Source organism: Drosophila mauritiana, chromosome X (genome assembly GCF_004382145.1).
Source record: "Drosophila mauritiana strain mau12 chromosome X, ASM438214v1, whole genome shotgun sequence".
In the NCBI taxonomy this organism is placed as follows: domain Eukaryota; kingdom Metazoa; phylum Arthropoda; class Insecta; order Diptera; family Drosophilidae; genus Drosophila; species Drosophila mauritiana.
Window position 1 is genome coordinate 19,988,792 of NC_046672.1, and position 25,642 is coordinate 20,014,433.

Below are 25,642 nucleotides of genomic sequence, written 5' to 3' on the forward strand. Positions count from 1 at the left end.
AACTGATTCATTCGGCACATTTTTTGAATTAATTAATTGAAACCGTAAAATGTGCACAGACATCTCGGTTTTAATGGGATTTTTAATGCGCTTTGTGCCGAAAGAGTTAAAAATTGATTTAAGTGGCTTGGAAAAAGTCGCTTCAAATGTTTTCAGATCTTAAAAAACAATCAGCAATGCTTCAAAATACCGAATAAAATCATTTCTGAGGGTATACACTTCATATCCGAGCCAAATAATAGACATCTTGTTCTTGCAGGTGTATATAGATATTATGTTTATTTAATCTCGTTAAATAGGCTTCGCTATAATACATTTACATTTGGGCTCTTTCAGTTGAGAGGGGACGCAGCTCCATCGTCAGTGCTCGTACCTTCATTCCCGAGCCCCCACTTCCACTCTTAATACGTTGTATATAATATGTAGCATTTAATTTATTTATGTGTTGCTCTCAGCCTGCCCGACAGTCGAGCAAACGATCATTATTCTGCAATCCTGTTAGTTCCACTAATTTAAAATAAAGTATGAATCCTACTTGCTGTTCCGTTGCCACCACTAATCAAATTTCCATGGAGTCGGAATCGATAAGAAAATGTGGAAACTCCGCCAATTTGGTTGCGATTGGTGGTGGAAACGGAACTGGGGAAACACCTATAGAATGAAACCAATATGGAGTAACAAAACAATGCATATACCAATCAAATAGATAAACTTCAAGTTCTGCTCTTCGTATATGTATATGCATGTATGTCTAGTTTCATTTTAGAGAATGTTGCAGTTTCCCCTGATTTCTTGGGGGCTTTGGAGTGATTCTGAGCACTTGGACAGCGGTTGAGTTTTGAGTTCTGGGCTGGCTATACACAGTAGCGGGATCACAAAAGATACAAAAATACAAATTAAATTTCATTCAAGGACGCTCCTGTAAGCTTAGCAAAAGTGGTATCGACTATCAACTACCAGTTAACCATATCGTCCTAGACCTCGTCGCTCTGGTTCATCTTGATCTCGCTAAGATGGGTGTTGAACCGCGACCATTCGTCGCGCGATGGCTGCGCCAGATTCTCGGCCACGTCGTAGACGTACAGCTTGCCGGCCTCGTCGCCGATGCACACGTGCAGGCCGGATGGGGTCCAGGAAACGCGGTTAAGGGCTGGTGCTCCCGCCACGACGATCGAGGCGGTCGGCACCTCCGTGTCTTGGTTGAGGTTCCACAGGTCCAGGCGGCCGCTGCCGTCGACGGCGGCGAAGAGTGCGGGATGCACGGGCGACCAGGCGACGTCCATCACGTAGTCGGAGTTGTCCTCAAAGGAGTACAGCGGCTTTGTGTCCTGAAAGAGGTGCGGTATATTTAAATTCATTCCGGAGAGGACAGCGAGCTGGCAACTTGAACTGCGTACCTTTAGCGACCAGAGCTTGATGGTCCAGTCAATGGACGAGGTTAGGAAGAGGTGGCCAAAGTCCGGCGACAGCTGGTTGTAGTGCGTGGATATGCCAGTGATAGGGCCAAGATGGCGTTCGTACACCTCGTTGACCCCGGAGCGCAGGCCGTGGCGCGAGGCGGAGTAGACGTAGCCGTCCTCGCTGCCCATCACCAGGCTGTTGATCTCGTTGGCCGGGAAGGCCATCGATGTAATGGCAATGGCCTTCGACTGGCGCTGCTGCAGCTCGAGCGTGTCCTGTGGTTGCGACAGCATGTCCAGCGACCAGGAGCACAGCTTGCCATCCGAGGATATGGAGATGACGTTGTGCGCGTTCTGGGTGCCCACCATCTGGAGGCAGTAGACGGGATGCGTGTGCGCCGCGGCACTGAGGGGCGTGCGCTGGATGGGCGTGCGCTTCTGCACGCGATTGTCCCACAGCACAATCTGGCCCGAATAGGTGCCGCCGAGGATCAGGTTGGGATTGAACTTGGCAAAGCAGGTGGACATCACCGCGCTCTGGCAGTGGAAGACGTCCTCGGGCGTGCTCTTCTTGAACTTGGTGTTCCACACCATCACCACGCCGTCCGGCTCGTTGGGGCTCTCCTCGTTGTTGTGGTACGAGCCCACCACCAGCTCGGGGAAGTGGGTGGACCAGTCCATACTGGTGATGCAGCGGTTCTTCGACCAGCGCTCGTCGTAGAAGACGCGGTTCAGCGAGAGTCGCGCGTGCGATCGCTCGTCGTTCGCCTCCTCGCTGTCGCCGCCGCCGATGTAGTCCGTGTATATGTCCACATTCTCCGAGAGGGCCCGTTCGATGACGCGGCCGGCGCGCACCACGAACCGCTGGAAGTTCTCCGACAGTATGATCATCTGCTTCTGCTCCTCGGACAGCTCGTTGACTGTGGGAAAGATGGAGAGGAGGAATATTTGTGGAGAGCTTGTTACTTGCTTAGCACTGATCGAAACAGCATTTGAGCTCTTATTATTATGAAATGCATCAATATGATATCATCATCATTTTGAAGCAAAACATAACAACACCTTAAATATAATTAAATAGTTGGCTAGCATTAACTCACCCTCCTTCTTCACTTCGGTCTCCTTCTTGATCTCCAGGGGCGTGATGGCCGGGGCGACGTCCTTGACGGTGGGCAGGCCGTGGGTGAGATAGCCCGGGGGCAGCTTGGAGGTGAATCCGTTGCCCAGGTTCTGCAGTGAGCTCTCTTCGTCGTCTCCTTGGGCATCAAATGCAAGCACTGTTTAAGGTATAAAACTAACACAGCTAGAGGAACATGACAATCGACAGAACAGGAACAATTCTACTTTCGGCTCTGATTGATTCGATCTGATTCGATTTGGTTTAGAACTTATTTGAGTTTAGATTGAGTTATCATTACGCGTTCTTCTTCGTCTTCGTTTGCTTGGCTAGGAACTGCAATTGTCTGAGACATTTGGCTTTGTTTGTGGGGCTCCTTGAGGCGGGATTGTGGGTCTTGGATTTGGAGACTGGATGGGATAGTGTCATGACTTTGGTGGCAGGGGTGCTATATGAAGCTCTAAGTGTGAGGGGGAAAGCGAGAGAGAGGGAGAGAAGGAGCATTGCAGCACATTGGTTCCTCTCGCCTGTCCTCGTCTTCTTTCGAGTGTGTCTGTGTGCGTGCGTGCATCACATCGGGGGAAAGGGATGGACAGAGGCAGAGAAAGTGAGTGAGTGAGAGGGAGGGAGAGAGAGAGAAAGAAAAGGAAGATGTGGCGGCAGGTGCATGGCTGTTAATAAACTGTTAAACACTGTTAAAGGCACTCACACAGGTGCATATATCAGACTGCAGTTGGTTATCGATATATACAGTGTTAGGGCATGGACAGGTGAGTGTGCGAGTGTGTGCGCTTGGTGTGGTGTTTGGTTTTCGGTTCTCGGTTTTGTTTTTCACCTGGTTAATATACAAAGCCAATTACTGAAATCAAAAATTTACATTTTTCCTACTGCGGTTTAGCTCTGGTTCTGTTTCGATTGAATCAACGTTATCGCTATTGTACATCGTTTTTGCATTTGTCTCCACCCAATTTATAATTGCTTGCACTTAAAATTATTTAGTTTTATGCTAGAAATATATTACACATATATTAAACAAGGTTAAGCTAACGGCCGATTGATCGATTTCGATTCTGTAACAGTGCTGTAATTGAAGAGGGTATCGGTTATCGGGATCAATAGCTGAGAGAGCGAGAGAGACAGGCAGGAAGTCACTCGCTGCCGAGTTTGCATGAGAGTGAGTGAAATGGAGCAAGCCTAGCTTCCTGTCGCTGCTGCGTTTTCGTTGTTTTCTTGTGCGATAAGTTTTTGTTAGTGGTTAGGACATTGTTAACTCGGGTTTCAGGATGAATGACTGGGATTAGCAACACGACACACAATGAGGGGCGGGCAATGCAGGAGCATCACCAGTCATGCAAATGTAGGATGTACACAAGCAGAGATGAAGGAGCGAAAGAGTCGGAAAGATAAATAGAGAGAGAGAGGGGGAGATAGAGCGAGAAAGGGCATTGGTCCGTTTTTACACTTTTGTGGGGGCGCGTGTTTCTGCTTTTTAATTCGCTTTCCAACACTGACACCTCACAGGACCGATTTAAACGCGCTGACTTTTCTGGGATTTCGCTCTAACTTCTGATTTCGTTTCGCTGGCAAAGTGAGAATTGGAACGTTCCTATTTTGCTTCATGTCGATTCCGTCACTGTTCAATATTTTGGTTCGGGCGGCTGGCCTGTACCTACCTGTGAATTCATCCTCCCACTCTAAACCCGGATTAAGATTGTATTCATCTTGAAGAAATATAAAGAAATAAATATATTGTACAAACATTGCTGGTATTTGGTAGTTTGTGATTCTTCAAATCAAAACGAAAAAAAAAAACATGACTTTGGCTTTAGCATACCGCCCATTTAAATCGACAAATCGATCGATAGTCAATGTTTAAACAAAATGCATACGGTAAGAAGTGAAAAATGTTGGTTTTTAGTGTGCTCTACACTTGTTGCTTGGCGAAATTATCACACGAATATGTAAAATATGATTAAGTAGGGTATATGTATAAGTACTATTAGCACACAAGCCTGGCTCATATGATGGAACACAAAAGGTAGCGAGGGGAGGAGAAAGTGTTTATAATACAGCTTAGGATGTTTAGCTAATATATCTGATACGCAATCATACAAACGATATTAAGATAAAGGCTATTCGTGCTTACAGATGGAGGTTCTCTTATACGTGTGTATGTTTGATTTATGCATTTGATTCTTAGACAGTAGCGTAGACTTAAAAATACTCTGGGGAAAAGAAATCGAATTCAAATATTTAAGTAATAGATCGGTTATGCTAAAAAGTACAAAAAATGTAAATTATACCTTTGGTACGCATGTTTTAGAAGAACCGTCAATACTTATGATGGGTCATACATAAATTAAGACAACAAATTACAAAAAAAATTATTTTAAAACTCAACTTAAAGCGATTACGAAAAGTACTTAAACGAATAAAGAACTTAAAAATTGGGTGGAGATTACAAATTTGCTTTTCATTTTCCATTCAATATAAACGATTTTTACACAAGGTCTATAAGATCTGATACGAACTGATACGAATCTTTTTTCAGGTAGTTATCGAGCTAATTGAAACAAATGTCATATAAATCATATAAAATGTAATAAATATTTGTATACAATCCCGGTTGGGATGCAAATCAAACGACCAAATCGGAAACAAAGATCGAAGAAGCAACCACGAGAGGCTAGGACATAGGGCATAGACATAGATGTATGTATATTCTAGGATAGGATTACGATATCAAGCGTACACTAAGCAAGTCAGAAAAACTCTAAGGAGGAGCATAGATCGTGTTGTGGATAGAGATAGAGCAAACTACACAAATACATAATGCGAGTATATAGATAAGTTCGGCATAGAGAGGTTCAGATTCAAGGTAATGGTAATATATACGGCTACGGGTATAGATAGATACGATACGCTTCTTACGGGTGGCACACAGACCGCTACGGAGGCTGAAAAGTTCTAAGTACGGAATTACGCAAACAACGGGGACTACTCACCATAATAATCCGTAGCATGAGCTGCAGTTTTTTTTGCGTGCGTGCCAAAAACAGTTAAGAGGGAAGAAAGAGAAAGTAAATAGACAAATTATTAAATGCGCTCGAACGGTGTACACTCTAATGATCTATGGGTTCGGATGTGGACATGGATGGATATGGATGTGGATATGCATGTGGATGGACAGATTGATGCTGGGCAGCGATGGCCATGCGGAAATGAGTCGAGACTGCGGCGTAAATGAAGCGAAACAAGGCCAATTGGTGTAATGCTTGGTGCTACCAACAACCTTTACAAAAACGCGACAAAAATTAAAGTAATAATTGTAAACAGGAGGGTTTAAAGAGGGGGTAAACATAACACATTGCGTTGCAGTACTTTTTACAACCTATATCAAATTAAAGTTTAGACTTCATAGGGGTGGACAGGAACGATATTTTTAATAAGTTCGGATTGAAGCGCTTAGAGAGTGTGCTGAATTGCATAAAAGTAAACAAAATAGTGACGCATGGTTTTAGAAATCGTGTCTCAGCTTTTCCAGTTCCTAAAATATATACAATAAACTAACAAAAACAAATGATGGAATAGACAGAAGGAAGCAAAAACCAATAATGCGGATAGGCCAAATCAAGAGAAAGCTGCCATAAGATGATCAATCGACCAGCAACTGCGTTTCTTGGGCATTGCAACCAAATTGGGCCGAGGCAAAAAGGAAGCTGTCTAAATTCAAGCAGTCCAGTAGATAGTCCGCCGAATTGTCTGCGCATGTACGATGCTGACATCCTTCTGCCTGCAGAGCCTTGGAGCAAATTTAGACTAAGTCGTGTGGGCGGTTCACATGGAGCCACTCGTGTATTCACATGTGTAAGCCGCTTCGTTTTGTCACAACAATATTCGTGTGCTGATGTGTGATTAGGTGTGGAGTTTGCTTAAAATTAAGATTAGTACCTTTGCGTGGACGCCACCAGTCCTCCATATATCCTGACAGAGGCGAGGAGTGGCAAGAAAGAACTGTATTTGTTATTTTATTTCACTATGGATTATGGTTTCTGTTTGGATCTTTGTTCTTTCTCTGCTAGGAGGGACGGGAGTTGGGGGCACTTGATGGGGAACAAAGCGCGGAAACAGGGTCAGCATGCAGCGGTGTAAACTAGCACCAGACAGAAAGGGACAGTTGGGAGCACAGACATGGACAGAGAGAGAGTGAGGGCGAGAGATGCACTGCTCCTCCGGCGGACGGAGACGGAGTCGGGGAAACAGGAGCGCAGGGAAGCCAAACACAGTTAACAACGAGACCAAGAATAAGAACGGCGACAGTAGCGAAAGATGGAGTCAAACTATGGATAGTGGTTACAGTAGAGCCCAACCAGATCCCCGCCCCGGGGGCAATACGCACCATCGCCGTTTCCGCCTCCGGTACTGGTCGTCTGGGTCTGCTTCGTGTAGACCAGCGTCTCTTTTGGTGGAATGTTCGTAGCCTGCACATTGTAGACGCTCAGGTTGAGGGGCTGTTTCTTTCCGCCGCTGGTGAGGGTGTACATAAGAAATCGGTATTAGTTAGGAATTGGTTAAATAGCAATAGTAATAGTACCTCAAATAAGGATACATTGATCGTAAAAAGCCCATTGTCCAATTTGTGCAACACTAAGCCTCAACAATTCTTAAAACGGCTAGTGCTAAGATTGAATCGTAAAAATTGTGTCTGGATAGCCACGCTTCCTAACCAGGATTCTACATATTCTACAGTTGTTTACTAATTTTAAATCAAATCTCTATGCCTATATAATAATATAATATGCCTAACATGTCTAATTCACTTCTGCTTAAGATGGCAATTCTACCCACAAGGCTTTGCTATAAGCTGGCTCACCTCTGGCCATTGACGGTGGCTTGGAGGCTGGCGTCGGGGGTCTGTGTGTTGGAGTTGTCCGATGTCATCGAGTTGACGGAGGAGAGTGAGGAAAGGACCTCGGAGACGGGGGCCACGCCCAGCGATGACAGCATTTCGTCGAGATCCCTGAAAGAGGCGAACGAAAGTCGGATGAGGTCGGTGCTGAGTCAGCTCCGAGGAGAAGCGTATGGCAAACCCACTTGCGCTGATCCTTGTCGATGCCTGCTCCGCCGCCAATGCGACCGGCCGCCTCCTCCATGTCCTTGATCTCCTTCTCGCGCCGCCGGCGATCCTTCTCCTCGCGCAGGGCGGCCAACTTGGCCTTCTTGCGTTCCAGCTCAGCCTTGCGATCCATTTCTCGGGGGGATTAGCTGCTGCGATTTGCTGTTCGAGTGGGCTTTCGGTACGGGACTCTCGATCTCTGGCGGGCCAAGTTCTCTGCAAGGGGAAAGCATGATTAATGGTCGCCAATATTGGTAGCTCTGATGATGTCACCAACTGCTGGCCAGAAGCAATGAAAGTGGGTGCGCTGTGTGGTTCTCCACCGCTCGCTTGGCGTAGCACAGCCAACGCATATGTTCTCCTATCGCCAAGTGGAGCTCATTCCCCGGTAACCCAGTGAGTGGCCGTCACCTTACTTTCCTTTGCTCGGTCAAAAAAAAAAAATCAATAATCCAGCGATTGGACTGTGACGTCTTTTCGCCCTGGCTGCGTTTTTCAAATCCCTTCTCTCACTGCTCTGGTGATTTTTCCATGAAATGCACAAAAACCCACCTCTTGACTGTCTTTACTCGATGTTCGGCTGCTTTTTAAGTACTTAAATCATCATTTTTCAACAATGTAAAAATGCGACTGACTTTAATGTTTTGACTAACTAGAGATGGAACATCGCCCACGGCCAGTTACTTTGCACAGTTATTGGCACACGAAGGAGATAATGGGCGCGGCTGGTTTATAGAGATACCCAAAGGTTGTGGAAGACTAGGATCCCTAGCGGAATTCCCAATTCTCAATTAACACGGGTTTAAACACAGGAATAAGCTTTTACTACTGTACGACGATAGTTGTGAACAGCTGTCGTGACAGCGATAGTTCCACTACTCCCATGCTCTAGCGCAGCGGTCTGGCAGCACTGCTGCGCTTAACAGCACGCTGTTAGTTACAGTTACATTTCGCCTACACTGCAACATAATTTATATATATTAATATTTATATTTATTTATTATATTATATTATTTAGAAATCATGCTTAGAATCATGCTTAATATATAATTATATTGCCATATAATTAATAATAGGTAAAAAATATGTTAGTATAGTTATAGGTGGTTTACAGTTATGCACCTGTATTCTCATAATCTAACTATGAAATATCTGTGTTACTTTCTTTTAATTTATAGATCCAAGATAGGCATCTGTAGGTAAATTGGAATAATAATAATAAAACCTTAATGATGGTACGCAGATGCCCCATGTGCATGCAAAATTTAATAATCCTTTTAGGTCAAAAATTCGGCAAATGCCTTCTTATTGAATTTGTTTGATAAGAAAGCGGAGTGTAAAGTACTACGAAGTGTAAAAATCAATTAAGAAATACCGCTGAAATTCCCCCGGTGACTCAAAACTGAGTTTTCAAAATACGTTCTGAAAGTATGTACAACCATGTATGTGCAACCATGTCGTGTTTTAATTGCCCCTCCAAAGCGACAATTACATTCAACGCGCGTCTTGGGGCCAGTGAAATCACCAGAACCCGCCGTGGAAATAGAAAGCGCACTTGGGCGATGTGTCTTTCCACAATGTATGCCGTAATTTGTGCCACCAATGCCAGCTGTTGCTGCACCACCGAGTCCAGCAGTAGTACGTGCTTCGGTCGCTGAATGTATCTGACCGAAAGTATCTGCAAGATACCGAATCCAAGGAAGCGGTTCTCATGGGGTAAATGCGCCCATGAGACTTTTTGGGGATCTTATTTCGTTTCGATTTGGCGCCTCCGCACATCTGCACATCTGCATTTAAATGCCAGGCGATGGACGACCCAAAAACTGAAGTGAGCGAGCGGCTCGTTTCGTAACCGCATTGATAAACCGGACTCGAACTGGAACCGCTCCGATGATCCCCATGCTGCAGCAAAAACCTTGAATTGCCAAATCTCGGGCTGCTCAACTTTTTGCTCCAGGCCGACAGATCTTGCACATGGGCGGGAGTTGGCCAACCGATGAGCGGATACTTGATATCTTCGCTTTTTGCCCTCGCTAATTGCCCAGGCCAAACCAGTCGAGATGCCAGCGCGATTAGTTTACAAATTAATTTGCCAATTGAATTTCAGATTTAGACGGCTACCAAGAACCACCTCCACCTGGCTTCTCCACACGGGATCGGGCGAGAGTAAAAGTGTATTGTTAATTAGCCACTACGCGCCGCCAACCTAAACTAGTTTCGCAGCCCGTCTGGTTTGGCCGCATCTCCGATCTCCGATCTCCGATCTCTGATTTTATTTTCATTATTTTTTATTTCTTTCCTACTCCGAGCGGAGCGGATCGATCGCATCTCCCAAGGACAGCGGCTTTTGGGTCATTGCGTGGCCGCTTAGCATATTTATGCATATTTATGCATATATTATGTACATATATTACCGGCATGCTCCGCCGCTCGGCCGCTCGGCCGCTGGAAGCATCGGGATGACACAGTTTTCCATCTCATGGGCGTGGCTCCTCGGAAATGGCTACATCTCGCCCCCAAATCCTCAGTAGACCAGTTCCCAAAACTGGAATTTCTATAGATCTGCATGTTTCTAACAGATATATAGTACCTTTCAATTTGTGAGATACATTTATACATTTTTACTTGCTCTTGTTAATTTCATCATGTTTTAATATTCCTAAATGATAGTTTATCAAAGTGGGCTCTTATTTTAATTATGCATATACTGTATATATTATCTCACCTTATTTTGCTACATTTTCGATTTGCGGGAGTGGCGTTCAAGACCAATTGGGTGTGTTACCCATTACCAAGACCTAAAATATGCATATATGCAATGTGCATATAGTATAATTACAAAAAGACCGATCCAGATCGAAACTACGCCCATGGCGTGTCCTCTTCAGCCTTGAAGCCTCAACTTTTGGCTGGAACTTCGGACGAAAGGACGGTCTTCCACTCCAACTGTTCACCAAATGGATTGTACCTGCTTGGCTTCATTTGTTATGGTCATTTGAGTGCTGGCCTTTTATCGATCGGTGTAAGCCATTTGCATGCGGACCATCAACTCAATTCGAGCCACCTGAACTCGGGGACCGTTGACGCATATGAATTTGTTTATGTTCATCTTGGTGTGTGTGTGCGTGTGTGTGGCTTTTTTGGCCACATCGACACACTGATCGCAGGGAACGAATACCCTACTCGAATCGCATCCATTGGCCGCTCCATTGCATTTGGCTTTTTGACGGTCAATACCCGGAAATGTGCAGCTTACAAGCTGCGATTTTTTTTTTTGCACGGTGTCAACTATCTATTACCCTATATGCTTAAGAACAACCCGTTTTTAGCATCTACTTTTATTTTTTATTTATTGAAACGCTAATGGAAATCCATTTAGCATCTTCCCTACCTGCAGAAATGACCGCTAGATGGCTCTGCAGGTCAAGAGCACTCAAGAATTCGCGGCATTTAAATTTTAGATAAATAACATTATAAATAAAATAAATAAATAACATTGCCATTGAGTATCCGCAAGAGTTCGCTTATAAATGCATCGAATCATTTCCTAATTCTTCCAAGATTTCGATGCATGCTCCAAATCATCTGATACAGGTGGCGCTTTCAACACTGAAGAATTGCACACTAAGCTAGGGCATCTCGTCAGCGGTTTTCCGGTCCTCGCCCCTGGACTTTCTTGTTTTTGTGCCATTACATCTCCGGCTCGCCTTTCTTCGTCGCCTTTGGAGCCCCGGCTCCATCCCCATCCCCATTCCCATCTCCAGCCGCAGCTCGTTTGGCCTGGCTCGGTTTCGTGTGGAAGTAGTAGTGGTGGTGGTGGTGGTGGTGCTGGTGGTGCTGGTGGTGCTGGTGGTGCTGGTGGTAGTGGCAGTGGCAGTGGCGGGGGCGGTAGTGGCCCCGCCCATTGGCATCACTCTGCCGCAGCCGACGGCGTCGTCGACGGCGACGTCGAGCAGAGCCGGTAAAAAGTCTTGAAAAGTGCGCCTCTTTGGCGTTCCGTTGTTAGTTTAGTTTAACCATCGCAGCGCTTGAGTCGCGATTAGTTGCTCAAGTACCCAGTTGCCAGGATCGTTGGTTGCTCTGCTGTTTTTTTTTTTGTTCTCAAATCCCGAGTCCAAAATGAAGTTATTTTTATGTGCCATTGCTGTGACCCTGTGTGTGGCGACAAGTGAGTGTGAATCAATGGATCATGGATCCGTGGGAATCGTTCAGAGTGGATCGTTCAGAGTGGATCAGTGGTGGTGCCCAGCCCATCCAGCCAGTCAGAGTCGCAAATGGTTGCTAATTACTTTGACACTGACACCGAAGTCAAGACTACCTCGGTCTGTCGCTGTGTGTTTCGCATATCGAGAGTTTTTGGCCAGCTAAGAGCTAAGAGCTAAGAGCCATAAGTGGCTAATGACATTTAGCCGACTTAGCCAGACTGGGCCCAGCCTCAAATGTGGAATCTGGTCGCGTTTGCGGATCTGCGGGCCACATGCAGATCGAGATGGAGGGCCGTTTTCCGTCTGGAAAAACTGGAATGCTGGCCAAGCCCAAGATGCTGGCTGGCTGTCTGGCTGTCTGGGCCGCTGGTTATGCAACTCTTGCAGTTTGTTGGCCAAGTGGAGAACGGCTCTTCTCGGCCGCCAGAGAAGTGCATTGAACCCGGACCGAACGTCGTAATCTGGGCATCATGCTGAGTACGAAGCCGTCTCTGACATTTAAATTTCGACATTTGAAATCACTTACCGGTGTGTTAGGGAAATCTGAAGTTTCAGTTCCGAATTTCGTTTGTAGAAGATATTCTCAGCATAGCGAATGCAAAGGTGTATAAAAGTATGCAGTGATTTTCGCATTGTGTACATTTTTGTAGCACACTTTTAGGCGCCCAAGTAAGAGATTTCAGATGGGCTGAGTAAATAGTACTACCACCCTATATCATAGTGGGTTTCCGGTCAAAGTTATCCACCGATAGCAACCTGTTCCAATGGAAAACCACTGACCATTTCTTGGGCCACCGCACTGAGTGGTGGCAACCAGGAAACCGCGAATGCGGAATTGCCAGCGGCAATCGCACGGCGTTCGATCTGTTACACTTTCGAGTGCGACTGGGGGTCGCCAGGAAAGTGAAAGTGGGAAAACCAGTTGACTGAAGTGCTCGTTTCTTTCCTCTGTTTCCCTCCCCGCACCACCAGCAGCCGTGTCCGCCGCCAACTTCGAGTGCCCGAAGCCCAATGGCCAGTTCGCCGACGAGGTGCAGTGCGACAAGTTCTACGTCTGCGACGACGGAGTGGCCAAGGCGAAGCTCTGTCCCGATGGCCTGGTCTTCGATCCCCTCAACCGCAAGTTCAACAAGTGCGACCAGCCCTTCAACGTGGACTGCGAGGACCGCACTGAGCTCCGTAAGTTGTTTCCGAAACTATGTCAAGGCAAAGCTAAGCTGGTTACTCCAATTACATTGCATCATTAACTTGCTAATGAGCGCATCAGTTGAAAAGATGAGTTGGTGAAGAATAAGGAGTCTTTTGCCAAAAACGTAGCATACTTTTGGACATCTCTATATTTGAAGCAAATACACCATTACAATGAGCTTTCCAAGAGTAGGCCTACGTCCTTTGGCATTGCCACTTCAGATGACAGCTCATTGCAGTTATGTAGCTCCTTGGCAGACGGAGGAACTAACCCTGTTCGGTTTCCCTTCACAGAGGAGCCCAAGTCCAGCAAGTACTGCCCGCGCAAGAACGGCTTCTTCGCGCATCCCGATCCCGCCGTGTGCAACATCTTCTACAACTGCATCGAGGGCGACGCCCTGGAGACCAAGTGCACCGTGGGCCTGCACTTCGACGAGTACTCGGGCACCTGCGTGTGGCCGGATACCGCCAAGCGCGAGGGCTGCAATCCGGAGCAGAGTAAGTGGACCGATTGAGACGCAGTGCGCCGGAGTGGGCTAATGGTCTGGCATGTGGTGTGTGCTTTCAGGAACCTCCGAGACCGGCTTCGTGTGCCCCAAGGATCAGCCGAAGACCGACGACCGCGGCCAGGTGGTGACCCACCCCAAGTACCCGCATCCCACCGACTGCCAGAAGTTCTACGTGTGCCTGAACGGCGAGGATCCCAGGGATCTGGGCTGCCAGCTGGGCGAGGTCTACAACGATGCCACCGAGATGTGCGATGCTCCCGAGAATGTGCCCGGCTGCGAGGACTGGTACAAGGATGTGGACGACAAGAAGGACTAAGCCACTTCCGGTCGCTTCTCCTTCTCCTCATCACATACACACCCACACTCATGCACACACACAAGCACACTGAGAGAAATTATCAATCAAATCAAATCGAAACACACAGATTCGCGTCTTAGTCACTTAAATTTAGTAGTTCTAGCCCATTTCCTATAGAGCGTATGTGTAGCAGTTAAACTTCAATACTCCGACCATCTATTTCCCAGCTATCTTTCTCTATTTCTGACTGTTCTTCACCTACTTCTAGATACTTTTCTAACTACCCAATCTCCATTTCTGTGCCCAACCGAACGCTACCAAATTGTTGTGTATATATTTCCCGCTTTCAGACTTTCGCCTTATTATTAAACAAAAAGAATAAACTGAATTTTTTATAAACCACTCCTGTCAATCTAATCTATCTTCCCGATCCTGAGACTACTACTACTCCATATACTGTTTCAGCTATCCTATGTGATCTTCGCCTGAAATTTCAATTTCCCTCTGGTTTCTCTATGTTTTCTCTACTTTACTTCTTATGATATTCCTAAACCAATTTCCTGTTTATAAGGAAACCCTCTTTACAAACTTCTGTTCTTCTAAAAGTTTCAACCTCGAATCTTTTCCATTCTATTTCCTTCATTTCTTTCTTTTACCTTTAAAATTTTAAATTTCAAAACAATTAAAGTTTGTTAAGCTACAGTTTATTATTCCTAAAATGCTCTTTTATAAGCATTTCAATCCTGTAATCTTGTACTTCACTTCTACCTCAAGTCTTAAATCTAAATCTTTTCTATACATTATATATTTTTCATAAATACTTCCTTGTATTTCGATTATACCTACTGTATAAATACTCTTTATATTATACTCTCTATATTATTTATTAATAAACATCTTGACTTGCCTGCAAAATCCAAACGATAAGAAACTTTCACGTACCTTATTTAAGTAATCATGCAACCGTCTGTAAACCCATGACACCTAACCTCACTCCACATTCTCCGATCTTTCTCGAATTAAAAAACTATGTATTTCGAATCTATACAAAATTAGTGTGCATCTCGTGGGGAAATAGCAGGGGGCATAGCGGCGATTGACCAATCCATCAAACCTTTCACTCCACACGCAATATCGGATAATCGCCGTGGACAAGCGGGATCGGTGCATCCATTATCCATCGTAGCCCTTTGTCCCTCCGTCGCTTGCAAAGAGTCTTTAATTGGCCGAGTGGCCAAGCGGACCGCACATTTACACATGTAAATGAACACAGAAAGCAGGCAAGAGTGCTTATGCAATCGCCGCAGCACGAGCAAAGCAAAGCAAAAGCAAGAGTTTTGCAATAGTTAACAATGTAACGGCAATCGGCAAACGGGGCCCAATCATGAATGAAGCTTATGGTCTGCGCGAGCTTTGCCTTTTACTTTCAATCACACATGTTGCCAGAGAAGCTCGATTTCCGCCTTGGCGTGTTTTTTTCAAGCCAGCAAATGGACGCGAACTAGCTAGTAAACTAGCTAAAAACTAGCTAATATAGAATTTTACACCATTATATTAGGGATTTAGAAGCACTGAAGATTTCTGCACTGGAATACGATTGATATGAAACTTGGCATGTGGTTTTGTATTTCGAAAACCAAGTTGTAAGTCCTCAGATCGAAAAGAAAACCCCTAAAATCGCGGCTGTTATAGGCTCTCAAGTTGGTAAGACGGATTCGATCGATATAAATATATATGGTATATGGCTTGGTATTGGGAAAAGCAAACGATTTGCCCTCAGATCAAATATATATTTCTCAAATTGCGGCTATTGTGGGGCTATTTCCACTGGCTGGAAACCGGATGGATTGGCAGCACTGGCAATCCCAAATCCCGTTTTGCATTAAACACCAGCCAGCAACAATGCAACAATGCAACAACAATGGCAGCTGTGACAACACACAGCACCACCCACCGCCCACCGCCCACCGCCCACCTTTGGCGCCCCCAAAAAAAATCAAAGGCAAAGCGGGATCGAAAAAAAAAGAAGTGAAAAACTTAAGTTTTGCAAAACTGTGGTGTCGTTTGTGGGGTTTTTTGTTTTCGATTCGGTTTGGTTTCGGTTTTGTTCGGTTTCTACTGTATTTTTGCCTTTTTCGTGTTTTTTTTTTGTGTTTTGTTTCATTTTTGACTTTTTGGCTTTGCTGGCGAGTCAACGCTGCGCAGTCGCAGCTCGGCCGCTTCTTCTTCTTCTTCTTGGAGCGCGGTACAAATCTTTTCAGTTGAGTTTGGAACGCGTAACCGTTAAAACGTACAATCTTGGAGCGGAAGTTTCAAGTTTCTCCATTCCACTTTTTGCGCGCATTTGAATATATATTTTTTTACGGTGCGTGTGTGTGCTTTGCTTGTGCTTTTCCACTTAACACCCCATGCATTTCCGCCTTAATAATTTGTTTGTAACATATTTGTATGTGTTTCTAAATGCCAGGCACCGAACATGCAGCGATTCCAAGTGTGCAGCGTCCTGATCCTGGCCTGGATTGCCTGTGGTAAGTGTCCAACTGTATTATAGCTCCAGGGCCTTGGGCAGAGCGATCCGATCAAACGATTGGCTCACAATTAGCACAACCTTTCAATTACTCGCGTGTTTGCGCCTCGAAAACGGAGCTTTTACTTTCAAAAATTCCACTGCAATCGCGTGGAGTGTCCAAATGCGATATATATAATTTATGTACGAACGTCTATATCGCAGTGCCCCTTCGAATCTAACGGTCTGCTCTTTTGTTCTCGCCTCTAGAATCAAAACGAATCGAGTCGAGCTCCAGTCTTAATGTATTTTAATTACTGGTTTCTCGAGCCGAAGGCTGCTGCTCCACTTAGGCGTGGTGGAGCCCGCCGATCTATGGCCACCCTATAGCCATATAACCAAAGCTGATTTGGCATGCAGATCAGGCGGCCGATCACTTTTGCTTTTGTTTCCACCACTGACTCACTGCCAGAGATCTTGGTGCTATGTACATATCATATAATATCATATAATATCATATAGACTGCAGACGTAAGACATCTTAAATCGGCCAGTCGATCCGGCAAGCTAATGAACTAAGTAAAACAAATGCCAAACCCCGACAAAAGTAGAACTTGGGCCCGTCAAACCAGTTGACAATTAGGTACGATATCGTTCGCATTATACGATCTAGTTCTGGGTTAACCAAGGCAACCAGTTTCCAACCGGCCCATGGGAGAGGTGGGTGCATAGATCACATCGGATCGCATCGGATTGTCGCCACAGATATAGCTAATTAATCGCCAACCGCTTTGGCCTTTTCGAAAAGCCATCAATGTCGCTTGTGTCCCAACAACCAACACTTCCTTCACCACCTTGATCCTAAGCAGTACCTTCCATGGTCCTACAAATCCCTACTAGTTGAACAGCATGGTGGTCATTGTGCTCAATGGAGTACTTAAAGTTTCCAAAGCAAGCTGATATCAGATTGGACCAAGTTGAACCTCTGCGATGAGGAACAAAAGAATCAGGCAGCGATGACATTTAGTCCATAACTCATTGACTTAAATACCGGAAATCCTCATAGATTTAAATTTAGCTGCGTGTTTGCCTTTGGTTTTCGGTTGGCGACTTCGAGAAAAGTCAACCACTAGCCATTAACCATTACCCATTAGCCACCGACAGTCAACAGTCAACCATCAACCTGTTGCCCGATCTTACGGCTTACATCACACCAGCTCCCAAGCTCCATCTCCACAACTCCATTTCCATTTCCGAAGCGATTCGAATCGCTAGACGCGGTGCGAAGATGCGCGAAAGTGTCGTGGTCGCGATTGTGGCGTCACTTGCACTTGCATCAAAACCAGTTGGGCAGGTGGAAAGGCGGAGGCGGTGGAGGAGAAGATGGGGGAGGAGGAGGAGACCGACTGGCGGACAGGAAGGAAGTGGACGCCAGTGCGATTCGGGTTTGACAATGGTGGGAACAGTGGTCAACACACTGATGCAAACAATCGATCGGTTCGATCGCTCCGTTTGCATATGCCTATAGCACTTCTACACTGAAAAAAACAAGATAATGTAATTCGATGAATTCTAGGATAGGGAATGAGTTGCTGTATCGTACATATTACCTTCCTTGTACGGCTGATATAGACTACAAACATCAAAAAAATAGTTATTTGACCCCCACTATCAATTGCCATCTGTCCGATTTGCAGGACATGCCCTGGCCGTGGGATCCCCGGAGTGCCCCGAGAAGTACGGCGTGCAGGCGTACGCCCACACGGAGAACTGCGACCAGTTCTTCCTCTGCACCAACGGCACCCTGACCCTGGAGACCTGCGAGAACGGACTGCTCTTCGACGGCAAGGGCGCGGTGCACAACCACTGCAACTACAACTGGGCGGTGGACTGCAAGGGCCGCCAGTGGGATCGTGAGTAGCAGCTGGTCCATCGAGCCGGATTCCCTGACTAATGCGGTTGTTCTCTCTCGCCCGCTAGCCACTCCCATTTCCACGCCGGCCTGCGAGTACCAGTTCGGTCTGTACGCGGTCTCCAAGGACTGCTCCACCACCTACATCAAGTGCGCCCACGGTGAGCCCCACGAGCAGGACTGCGACGCCGGGCTGGCCTACGACGAGAGGATCCACGGCTGCAACTGGCCGGATCAGCTGCTGGAGCACTGCAATCCCGAGGGTGAGATCTGAAGCGAAAGCTAACTACCTAGACTTCCAAGCGATTTCCATTCGGTGCTCCATTCTGGCACATCTGTTTCCCATTTTCCCTCTTGTTTTCCTATGTATTCACGTACATATTTTAAATAACTCCAACCATTGCAGCGGTCGTTGGCTTCAAGTGCCCCACCAAGGTGGACCCCAACTCGGTGGCCGCCCGCTTCTGGCCCTTCCCCCGCTTCCCCGTCGCCGGCGACTGCCACCGCCTGATCACCTGCGTCGAGGGCCATCCGCGCCTGATCAGCTGCGGCGAGGACAAGGTCTTCGACGAGCACACGCTGACCTGCGAGGAGCCGGAGTACGCCAGCGGCAGCTGTGCCAACTACGGCAAGTAGGGATCGCCGAGCGATCCGTACACGCCCACGAACAAACAAACTGCAGTGCAAACTCGATAATGTGAACGTTCGAATTAAAGGAGATGTGTACATACATGTGTACTTGCAAACTTGGAGTTATGTTGTCTTGCAGCCCCCTGGGTTTTCGCTGGTTCGCTGCTTCGAGTGCGCACTGTAGGCTCCGACTAACCAACTACTTTCGTCCCTCCGTCTCCGCACCTTCGCTGCACTGTAAAAAACGTCCTAGCCCAGTAGCTTGCTAACCTTCTTGCTTTCTAACCAAACCGTCTGTATCTTGCTCTTCTTTCCGTATTATTAACTTGTTTTGTTGTTTGGTCTCTTTTGTATATGAATCGCAATAAAGTTAATTTTATTTATTGTACATTAGCCATTCTTGGTGGGGATTCGGTTTGGAAGGTTCTTAAACCCCAGAACTTTAAAATGAAGAAGGACATTAGGAAATATATTGAATATGTTTTATTAAATTGAAATATACCAATTTAGTCTTGTGTAAATCTTAAAATATTTGCTTGTTGCTCTACAAAACCTAAGCTCAAAAATATTACGTTTGGAAGAAAAACATTTAAGTGGTGTTCGTTGAGAGGGACGTTCGGAAAATCTTTATCATTTGGCGGCTAAAATCGAGCACGCAAAAAACAAAAAATGCATAATTGGCTACAGCGTTTCAGAACAAATCGAACGTGGCAATAAACGTGCACACTCATAATGCAACAATTGCAGTTGCATTAGCCATCGCTGACCAGAAAACTGATGTACTAGGCGATCCAAAACAGATAAGGAACACAAACAATCCACACACATGGTAAGTGATGTAAAAACTATGCACAATTGGTTCCCATCTGGCAAATTTGAGAAGGGAAGAAATTAGCGAACAGATCAAAGAATTTCCATGGCCAAGGACGCCAACCAAAGACTATCACATCGGAAATACAAGGAAGGAGCTAAACTAACGAACTCATATTGCTCCGGATTCAGTCGACCAGGTGACGGCCGTGGTCCTGCGGCGTGGAGAAGATGATTGCGTAGATCAGACCGTCGCGAACCGATTCCGTGGGGTTGCCCACGTTGAACATGAACTTCACGCGATTGCAGTTGGCATCGGGCACACAGGAGTACATGGGATACCAGCCGGTCTTGTTGAACACCACGTAGATCTTGTAGATCTGGTTCCGGTATATGTACACCGGTCGATCGAACGTGATGTCCAGCAGCGAGTCGTAGCGCACGCGTGCCGTGCAGTGCGTGTATGTGATGCGAGAGCCGTGCATGTCCTGGATGTGGGCGTACAGCACCTCGGTGTACCGCTCCGTAAAGCCGGCAGAAGTCATCAGCTCGCCGCACAGCACGCGCGTGGGCACTTGGACGCCCAGGATCCAGATGTTGGTGTCCACCTGGAACGTCACGCCCGCATCCGTGACGCTGGTGTTGCGGAAGTCAAATTGGCGGGTAAGGGAGCGCATACAGTACGCGCGCACCATGTCGTTGTGCGAGTTTCCAGCTGCGGATCCAGCTCCCCCAGCTGCAGCGCCGCCAGCGGGCGCCGGTGCGCCCCGATCGCCGCCATCATCATCATTGGCGGGCGCTGGGACTGGCGCTCCGCTCTCGTAGCCCTCGCCAAAGCAGCGCAGTGGTGCTGGCGCCGGTGCGGCATCTGGTGGAACGCCCACTGGTTCCGGCGGGCGCATGACCAATTCCTCGCCTGCGAAGCTGAATCCCGTGCCCACGGATCCGAAACGGGGCGCATTGCCCATCATCATACCACCGCCGGAGGGGCCTCCACTGCGGACTGCCGGACCCGGTCCCGGGAAACAGACGCCCGAGGGAGCGGCTCCAGTGCGATACGAGGACGACAATTCTCGCTGGGCGTGTCGGTGGCCCGACTCGTAGAAGTTGCGCGTGCTCCGCGACACGCAGAAGCCTTCGGGCATGTGACAATCGTTGAGCGAGGGACTGGAGATCTTAATCAGGATGGAGAGGGCCTCGTGCTGCTGCAGCAGCTTGGAACGGGCCGGTCCCTCGGCGAACTGCTGCGGCGTCATGGTGAGAAAGCGAATCTTTTTGACCGCCTGCCTGAGCATGGCGCCATCGAGAATGGTGCGCTGGGCGTCCATGATGTTAATCATGTTGGCGGCGGCATCGGCCGAAGCGTCGCTGTCGATGATTACCAGGTCGTCGGAACCGGAAGCCACGTCCAGCGGCGGGGAGGCAGCCGTGGGCGCAGCGGCGGCCCCGGCAGCCGCAGAGGAAGTGGAAGCCATCCCAGCGTCCGTTTCGAAGCTGTCAGCCTCGTCGTCCTGGTGCATGTGCTGCACCATGGCCGCCACATCGGGCTCCATCTTGATCTCTTCGACCAGCACATGGCCGGCAGCATTGTCGGGCGATTCCTTGGTCAGCACCTGACCTCCGCCGGCAGCCTCTTCCTGGCCGGACTCGTTCAGGATGCCCCGCTCACTGGCAAACTTCAGCAGGCAGTTGAACAAATCCAGCTCGGAGTCGATGTTCAGGCGATTCTGGTCAAGAATGGCCATCAGGGTGGAGACTTCGATGTCCAGGAAGCTGGGATCGGAAAGCACCTCGCGCGTGTTGGCCGCGATCAGATCCATGCTGCTCTGCATGAGGCGCGGCTCATCGAACAGCTTGGCGAACTCGTACGCCCGGCACGCGTTTTTCGGACTAAGATCAGCCCAAAGGAAGTGGGTGCAGCGCGTGACCACGTGGGGCAGCATGTACTTCTTGGCCACGTAGCACAGCTCGCAAGCCTTGTCGAAGGACCCAATGGTGATGCGGTCCGTGTAGATGTACTCCAGCATCGCCTCGAACGCCTCCGGCTGCACGTCCGGAATGACTATGGGGTCCGTCTTATCGGGCAGGTTGCCGTAGAACATCCGCTCGAACACCGGCGAAGCCATGGCTAGCAGCAGCTTGTGGCCGGCAATGAGCCGCTGGGTGGGCGAGGAACCCACCAGAAAGCGGCAGTCGGCCCACTTCTCCGAGTGCAGCAGGTACTGGCCCCGATCCTTCAGCTCGGTGAGGCCGTTTTGCCAGTCGATGTCCATTGCCTGCGGTGGATTGGCTGGGATTGGGCACACTGTAATCCAAACGTTGTTCGCTCTGATTTGTGTGAATAATCCACCTTTTTGCGAATTGGTTTGGGATTTTGCGAAATTGTTATTCTTTTACGATAGCGATAATTGAATGCGTTGTTACCTATCGATTGGCCGTCTTACCGATAGCAGAGGGCTGCCAAATGGCGTAATAATTAAAAGTCATGTTATGAGCTTACTGGCTAAAATACTTAAATAAATAATACATTTAAGGTATTATCAATAATAAACTATATATCTCAAAACTTTCTTCAGTTACTTAACTGTTATTTCAAAACTGTGACTCCATAGCAGACGATAGTTGTATAAAACCATCGAAGTTGCCACACTGCTGAGAGCATGAATGGAAATCGAAACATGTTCCAGCTCTAGATCTAATAGCAACAATTTCAAGCGAAAATATTAATTAATTCGGCGCATTTAAACCACGCGGAGTAAAAAGAGCTAGCTCGAGATCCAGGATCATTGCTTAAGCGGCCATAACCGAGAGAAAGCGCGAAAAAGGGCGGGCGCTTCAATAATAATAATATCGCTTGTCACCTGCGCCCGTGCGTTTGTGTGTGTGTGTGTGTGTGCGTGCGTGTGAGAGAGTGTCGCGTGTGTTTGTGCTTTGTTCTGCGAGCGTTCCGTTGCGTTTTGGAAATGGCAAAGAAAACCTATGATTTGCTCTTCAAACTGTTGCTGATCGGCGATTCAGGAGTGGGCAAGACGTGCATATTGTTCCGGTTCTCGGATGATGCATTCACGTCCACGTTCATATCGACCATAGGTGAGTAACGGGACCGTACGCACATACTTGCATCTGTCCACCCGCACCGCACACACACACACGCGCACATGTCAGCTGCACAGCCAGGATATATATACGTGTGTGTGGGTGTGTGACTGGGCGTGGCACTGCCTTATCGACTGGCGTATGCACTGCTTGATTCGATCGCCTGCGGAGAGGAAAGCGGAGGAGAAGTGAGCAAAATATGCCATTTATGTGGGCTATGTAACTCCCTGAACTTGAACTTTTCGTACTAAGCAACTGCATGTTCGCAACACGTAACACAGACGTGCGATCATTTGGTTGGAATGAATGCTCCATATATGTACGTCTAATGTAATGAATCATCGTGATATCACGTCGAACTGCTTTATTTTGTTCAATCCCCATTCCAATGTAATCGATAACACCGCCGTGACGTCATTCGGCTCCAATTGCGTTTGTTTTTCCGCGCTACATTTGCTTTCTCGTTCAACCGTTTTTCCCAGGCATCGACTTCAAAATCAAAACAGTCGAGCTGCGCGGCAAGAAGATCAAGCTGCAAATATGGGACACCGCCGGCCAGGAGCGGTTCCACACGATAACCACCTCGTACTATCGAGGCGCCATGGGCATAATGCTGGTCTATGACATAACGAACGAGAAGAGTTTCGAGAACATAGTCAAATGGTTACGGAATATAGACGAGGTAGGTGTGTCCCCCTGCGAGTAATGACCTTCTTCTAAAGTCTGAAATCTTCTTCCTTCCTTTAGCACGCCAACGAGGATGTGGAGAAGATGATCCTGGGCAACAAGTGCGACATGACGGACAAGCGGGTGGTCAACAAGGAGCGCGGCGAAGCGGTGAGCATCCCACATCCATGGAGTCCCCCCACAACAGCAATCAGTGCCAGAGCTTAGCAAATATAGTCGTAGTTAGGCCATAGGAGTTGAGTTCGGAAGTCGATCATACATATATTATTAGTCTGTTTAGGTTTCAAAGCCACCTGTTTGTTGCAAGCGAATTCCATGTCTCTTAATAGTTTCCAATTGCTTCAATTTGTTAAAAAAAACGTATAGTTTTGAATTGGAACACAGCGAATATATCTCACATTCAAGACGAAACTATTTAACTATTCAAGACGAAAATTTCCGGAGGCATACAATTTATGTTAGAACTATTCTGGTTATTTATTATGATTGTTACTCAATGATCGCACACGCTCCTCGTCTGTTTGATCAATTTGTTTACAAAGCCAATAACTTGCTCCCCTTTCCCATCTCTGCCCACGTTTTTCAGATTGCCCGTGAACATGGCATTCGGTTTATGGAAACATCCGCCAAGTCGAACATAAACATCGAGCGGGCCTTCTGCGAGCTGGCCGAGGCCATTCTGGACAAGACATCGGGACGCGAGTCGGCGGAGAACCAGGAGCGCGTGATCATCGATCGCCGGAACCAGGAGAAGGCGCCGGGCTACAGCAAGTGCTGCGCGTAAAAAGCGGCGTTCCAGGCGAACGGGGCGTGGTTTGGCCCGGTTTGTGCTCAGCTGTGCGTGGGGAAGGCGGCGAAGGACGGATGGGATTGGATTGGACTTAACTGGACTAGATTGGATTGGAATGGAACGAAACGAATCGAACCGAAAGCAGTGGGGATCGGTTTCTGAAACCGCTCCGCACGGACGAAGGATAACAAAGCAATAGAGCCGGGGTCATTCCCACGTAGGAAACTTACTTATTACGAGGATACGCAAATGGAACAAGCAACAGAAACAACCTACCTAAAGTTTAACAACAAGCAACAGATATTGTAATACGAACATTTGGAAGCAACTTTACAAAACTCCGAACGATGGATGGTGGTCGGGCAATGGTCAGGCGGGGCATGGGCCACGTTAGCTAACAACTTGGACGCAAGGATCGGCATATCGTGGATCGGACAACGAGGACCAGCTCCAGCCACTGTCCAGCCACACGAAACGATAATGATAGCGAAGTCGCAGACGCAGACGCAGACATAAGCAACTTTTGTAACGTACTTTTGATACACATATAGTCTTACGATTCCCGTACTCAGTCATTCGTTCGCTCGCTCGCCCGCTCGTTCGCCACCACTCGCACTCCCCAGCCGCCCCACTTAGTGTTTCGTTTTTGTTTTGCGTTTCAGCCTAGATATAAATAACACCTATACATATAATACATCGGATAGTATATAGCCTAAACATACCTAGCTTGCTTTCGCTTTCTATGTCGACGCCAAGCCAAGCCAGGATGGAGGAGTTCGACGGGGCGGGCGGGGGGTCTGGACGCCCTGCTCTGCGCCCTGGCCACTCAAGCTATCAAGCCAGATCCTCGGCCAGAGTTGCAGTTCCATAGGGAGTTTCGGGATCGAGGTGTTCCGAAATCGTTTTCTGATTATTGCCTATGCATATATATATATATCTATATATATATATATGAAACTACTATATCGCATCGTTTTTATGTGCATTCGCGCCCGCACACCCAATTTATATATATATATACATGTATCTGTGTACACTTAAGGGGGCGTGGGTGTGCGCGCGCGTATATCTCCCTGCTTGTATGTAAGGACGGTGCACGCCATCACTGTAGCATTCGCATACGCATCCGCAAGGGAGGAGCGCCCCAAACCGAACGCACCACCTAGCGCTCGCCTCCCGTCTCCTTGTAATTTTATTCTACATTTTTTTTTGTCGTGTAAACCTATTATTTGTAACTGTATATGGATTTAGTTTAGTTGTCCACACCAAATGATTTACCGATTAAAATATAAAGAACAACCTAAACCATGTCATATAAACCAGTGGCTCGTTATTTCGAATGGCAAAGTATCACCCTTAATCCTTGGCTGCACTCACT

General features: G+C 47.3%; 5 protein-coding genes across 24 annotated transcripts; 3 read left to right on the top strand and 2 right to left on the bottom strand.

Annotated features, from left to right (window-relative positions):
* Positions 1 to 250: 250 nt before the first annotated feature.
* On the bottom strand, positions 251 to 8,481 carry LOC117148498 (cytoplasmic dynein 1 intermediate chain). Of its 19 annotated transcripts, none has more exons than XM_033315885.1 (10): positions 8,186 to 8,480; positions 7,612 to 7,849; positions 7,391 to 7,537; positions 6,917 to 7,044; positions 6,469 to 6,501; positions 5,523 to 5,543; positions 4,191 to 4,238; positions 2,501 to 2,677; positions 1,398 to 2,320; positions 251 to 1,328 (listed from the first exon to the last, which is right to left on the bottom strand). In XM_033315885.1, the coding sequence occupies exons 2-10, from the start codon at positions 7,764 to 7,766 to the stop codon at positions 975 to 977; spliced, it is 1,986 nt and encodes a 661-aa protein (XP_033171776.1). In that variant the 5' UTR covers positions 7,767 to 7,849; positions 8,186 to 8,480; the 3' UTR covers positions 251 to 974. The 19 variants fall into 19 exon arrangements, with proteins under 19 accessions (XP_033171776.1, XP_033171775.1, XP_033171774.1 ...); XM_033315884.1 differs by having other exon boundaries at positions 2,501 to 2,653; positions 6,469 to 6,531; XM_033315883.1 differs by having other exon boundaries at positions 2,501 to 2,656; positions 6,469 to 6,531.
* Positions 8,482 to 11,628: 3,147 nt separating this feature from the next.
* LOC117148575 (protein obstructor-E) lies at positions 11,629 to 14,875 on the top strand. 2 transcript variants are annotated; one of them, XM_033316040.1, is made up of 4 exons: positions 11,629 to 11,801; positions 12,811 to 13,017; positions 13,321 to 13,524; positions 13,595 to 14,875. In XM_033316040.1, the coding sequence occupies exons 1-4, from the start codon at positions 11,753 to 11,755 to the stop codon at positions 13,849 to 13,851; spliced, it is 717 nt and encodes a 238-aa protein (XP_033171931.1). In that variant the 5' UTR covers positions 11,629 to 11,752; the 3' UTR covers positions 13,852 to 14,875. The 2 variants fall into 2 exon arrangements, with proteins under 2 accessions (XP_033171931.1, XP_033171932.1); XM_033316041.1 differs by having other exon boundaries at positions 12,814 to 13,017.
* A 1,211-nt stretch (positions 14,876 to 16,086) lies between these two features.
* LOC117148576 (protein obstructor-E) lies at positions 16,087 to 19,269 on the top strand. Its single transcript, XM_033316043.1, has 5 exons — positions 16,087 to 16,198; positions 16,301 to 16,361; positions 18,037 to 18,252; positions 18,320 to 18,514; positions 18,658 to 19,269. The coding sequence occupies exons 2-5, from the start codon at positions 16,310 to 16,312 to the stop codon at positions 18,885 to 18,887; spliced, it is 693 nt and encodes a 230-aa protein (XP_033171934.1). The 5' UTR covers positions 16,087 to 16,198; positions 16,301 to 16,309; the 3' UTR covers positions 18,888 to 19,269.
* Positions 19,270 to 19,341: 72 nt separating this feature from the next.
* LOC117148572 lies at positions 19,342 to 22,116 on the bottom strand. Its single transcript, XM_033316036.1, has one exon. It carries the CDS (start codon positions 21,962 to 21,964, stop codon positions 19,880 to 19,882), a length of 2,085 nt encoding a protein of 694 aa, XP_033171927.1. The 5' UTR covers positions 21,965 to 22,116; the 3' UTR covers positions 19,342 to 19,879.
* A 236-nt stretch (positions 22,117 to 22,352) lies between these two features.
* LOC117148577 (ras-related protein Rab-10) lies at positions 22,353 to 25,583 on the top strand. The gene is made up of 4 exons (XM_033316044.1): positions 22,353 to 22,781; positions 23,270 to 23,469; positions 23,535 to 23,624; positions 24,061 to 25,583. Exons 1-4 carry the CDS (start codon positions 22,655 to 22,657, stop codon positions 24,256 to 24,258), a joined length of 615 nt encoding a protein of 204 aa, XP_033171935.1. The 5' UTR covers positions 22,353 to 22,654; the 3' UTR covers positions 24,259 to 25,583.
* Positions 25,584 to 25,642: the final 59 nt, after the last annotated feature.

What these genes read in the sequence shown, in the direction of transcription:
- LOC117148577 (XM_033316044.1), top strand. Translation starts at nt 22,655, where the DNA reads ATGGCAAAGAAAACCTATGATTTGCTCTTCAAACTGTTGCTGATCGGC. An exon ending in GGTTACGGAATATAGACGAG is followed by an intron (nt 23,470 to 23,534) that starts GTAGGTGTGTCC and finishes TCCTTCCTTTAG; the next exon opens with CACGCCAACGAGGATGTGGA. An exon ending in ACAAGGAGCGCGGCGAAGCG is followed by an intron (nt 23,625 to 24,060) that starts GTGAGCATCCCA and finishes CACGTTTTTCAG; the next exon opens with ATTGCCCGTGAACATGGCAT.
- LOC117148575 (XM_033316040.1), top strand. Translation starts at nt 11,753, where the DNA reads ATGAAGTTATTTTTATGTGCCATTGCTGTGACCCTGTGTGTGGCGACA. An exon ending in GACCCTGTGTGTGGCGACAA is followed by an intron (nt 11,802 to 12,810) that starts GTGAGTGTGAAT and finishes CCGCACCACCAG; the next exon opens with CAGCCGTGTCCGCCGCCAAC. An exon ending in GGGCTGCAATCCGGAGCAGA is followed by an intron (nt 13,525 to 13,594) that starts GTAAGTGGACCG and finishes GTGTGCTTTCAG; the next exon opens with GAACCTCCGAGACCGGCTTC.
- LOC117148572 (XM_033316036.1), bottom strand. Translation starts at nt 21,964, where the DNA reads ATGGACATCGACTGGCAAAACGGCCTCACCGAGCTGAAGGATCGGGGC.
- LOC117148498 (XM_033315880.1), bottom strand. Translation starts at nt 7,766, where the DNA reads ATGGATCGCAAGGCTGAGCTGGAACGCAAGAAGGCCAAGTTGGCCGCC. An exon ending in GCCACCGTCAATGGCCAGAG is followed by an intron (nt 7,045 to 7,390) that starts GTGAGCCAGCTT and finishes CACCCTCACCAG; the next exon opens with CGGCGGAAAGAAACAGCCCC. An exon ending in CTGGTGGCGTCCACGCAAAG is followed by an intron (nt 5,544 to 6,468) that starts GTACTAATCTTA and finishes AAAAAACTGCAG; the next exon opens with CTCATGCTACGGATTATTAT.
- LOC117148576 (XM_033316043.1), top strand. Translation starts at nt 16,310, where the DNA reads ATGCAGCGATTCCAAGTGTGCAGCGTCCTGATCCTGGCCTGGATTGCC. An exon ending in CCTGGCCTGGATTGCCTGTG is followed by an intron (nt 16,362 to 18,036) that starts GTAAGTGTCCAA and finishes TCCGATTTGCAG; the next exon opens with GACATGCCCTGGCCGTGGGA. An exon ending in GGAGCACTGCAATCCCGAGG is followed by an intron (nt 18,515 to 18,657) that starts GTGAGATCTGAA and finishes CAACCATTGCAG; the next exon opens with CGGTCGTTGGCTTCAAGTGC.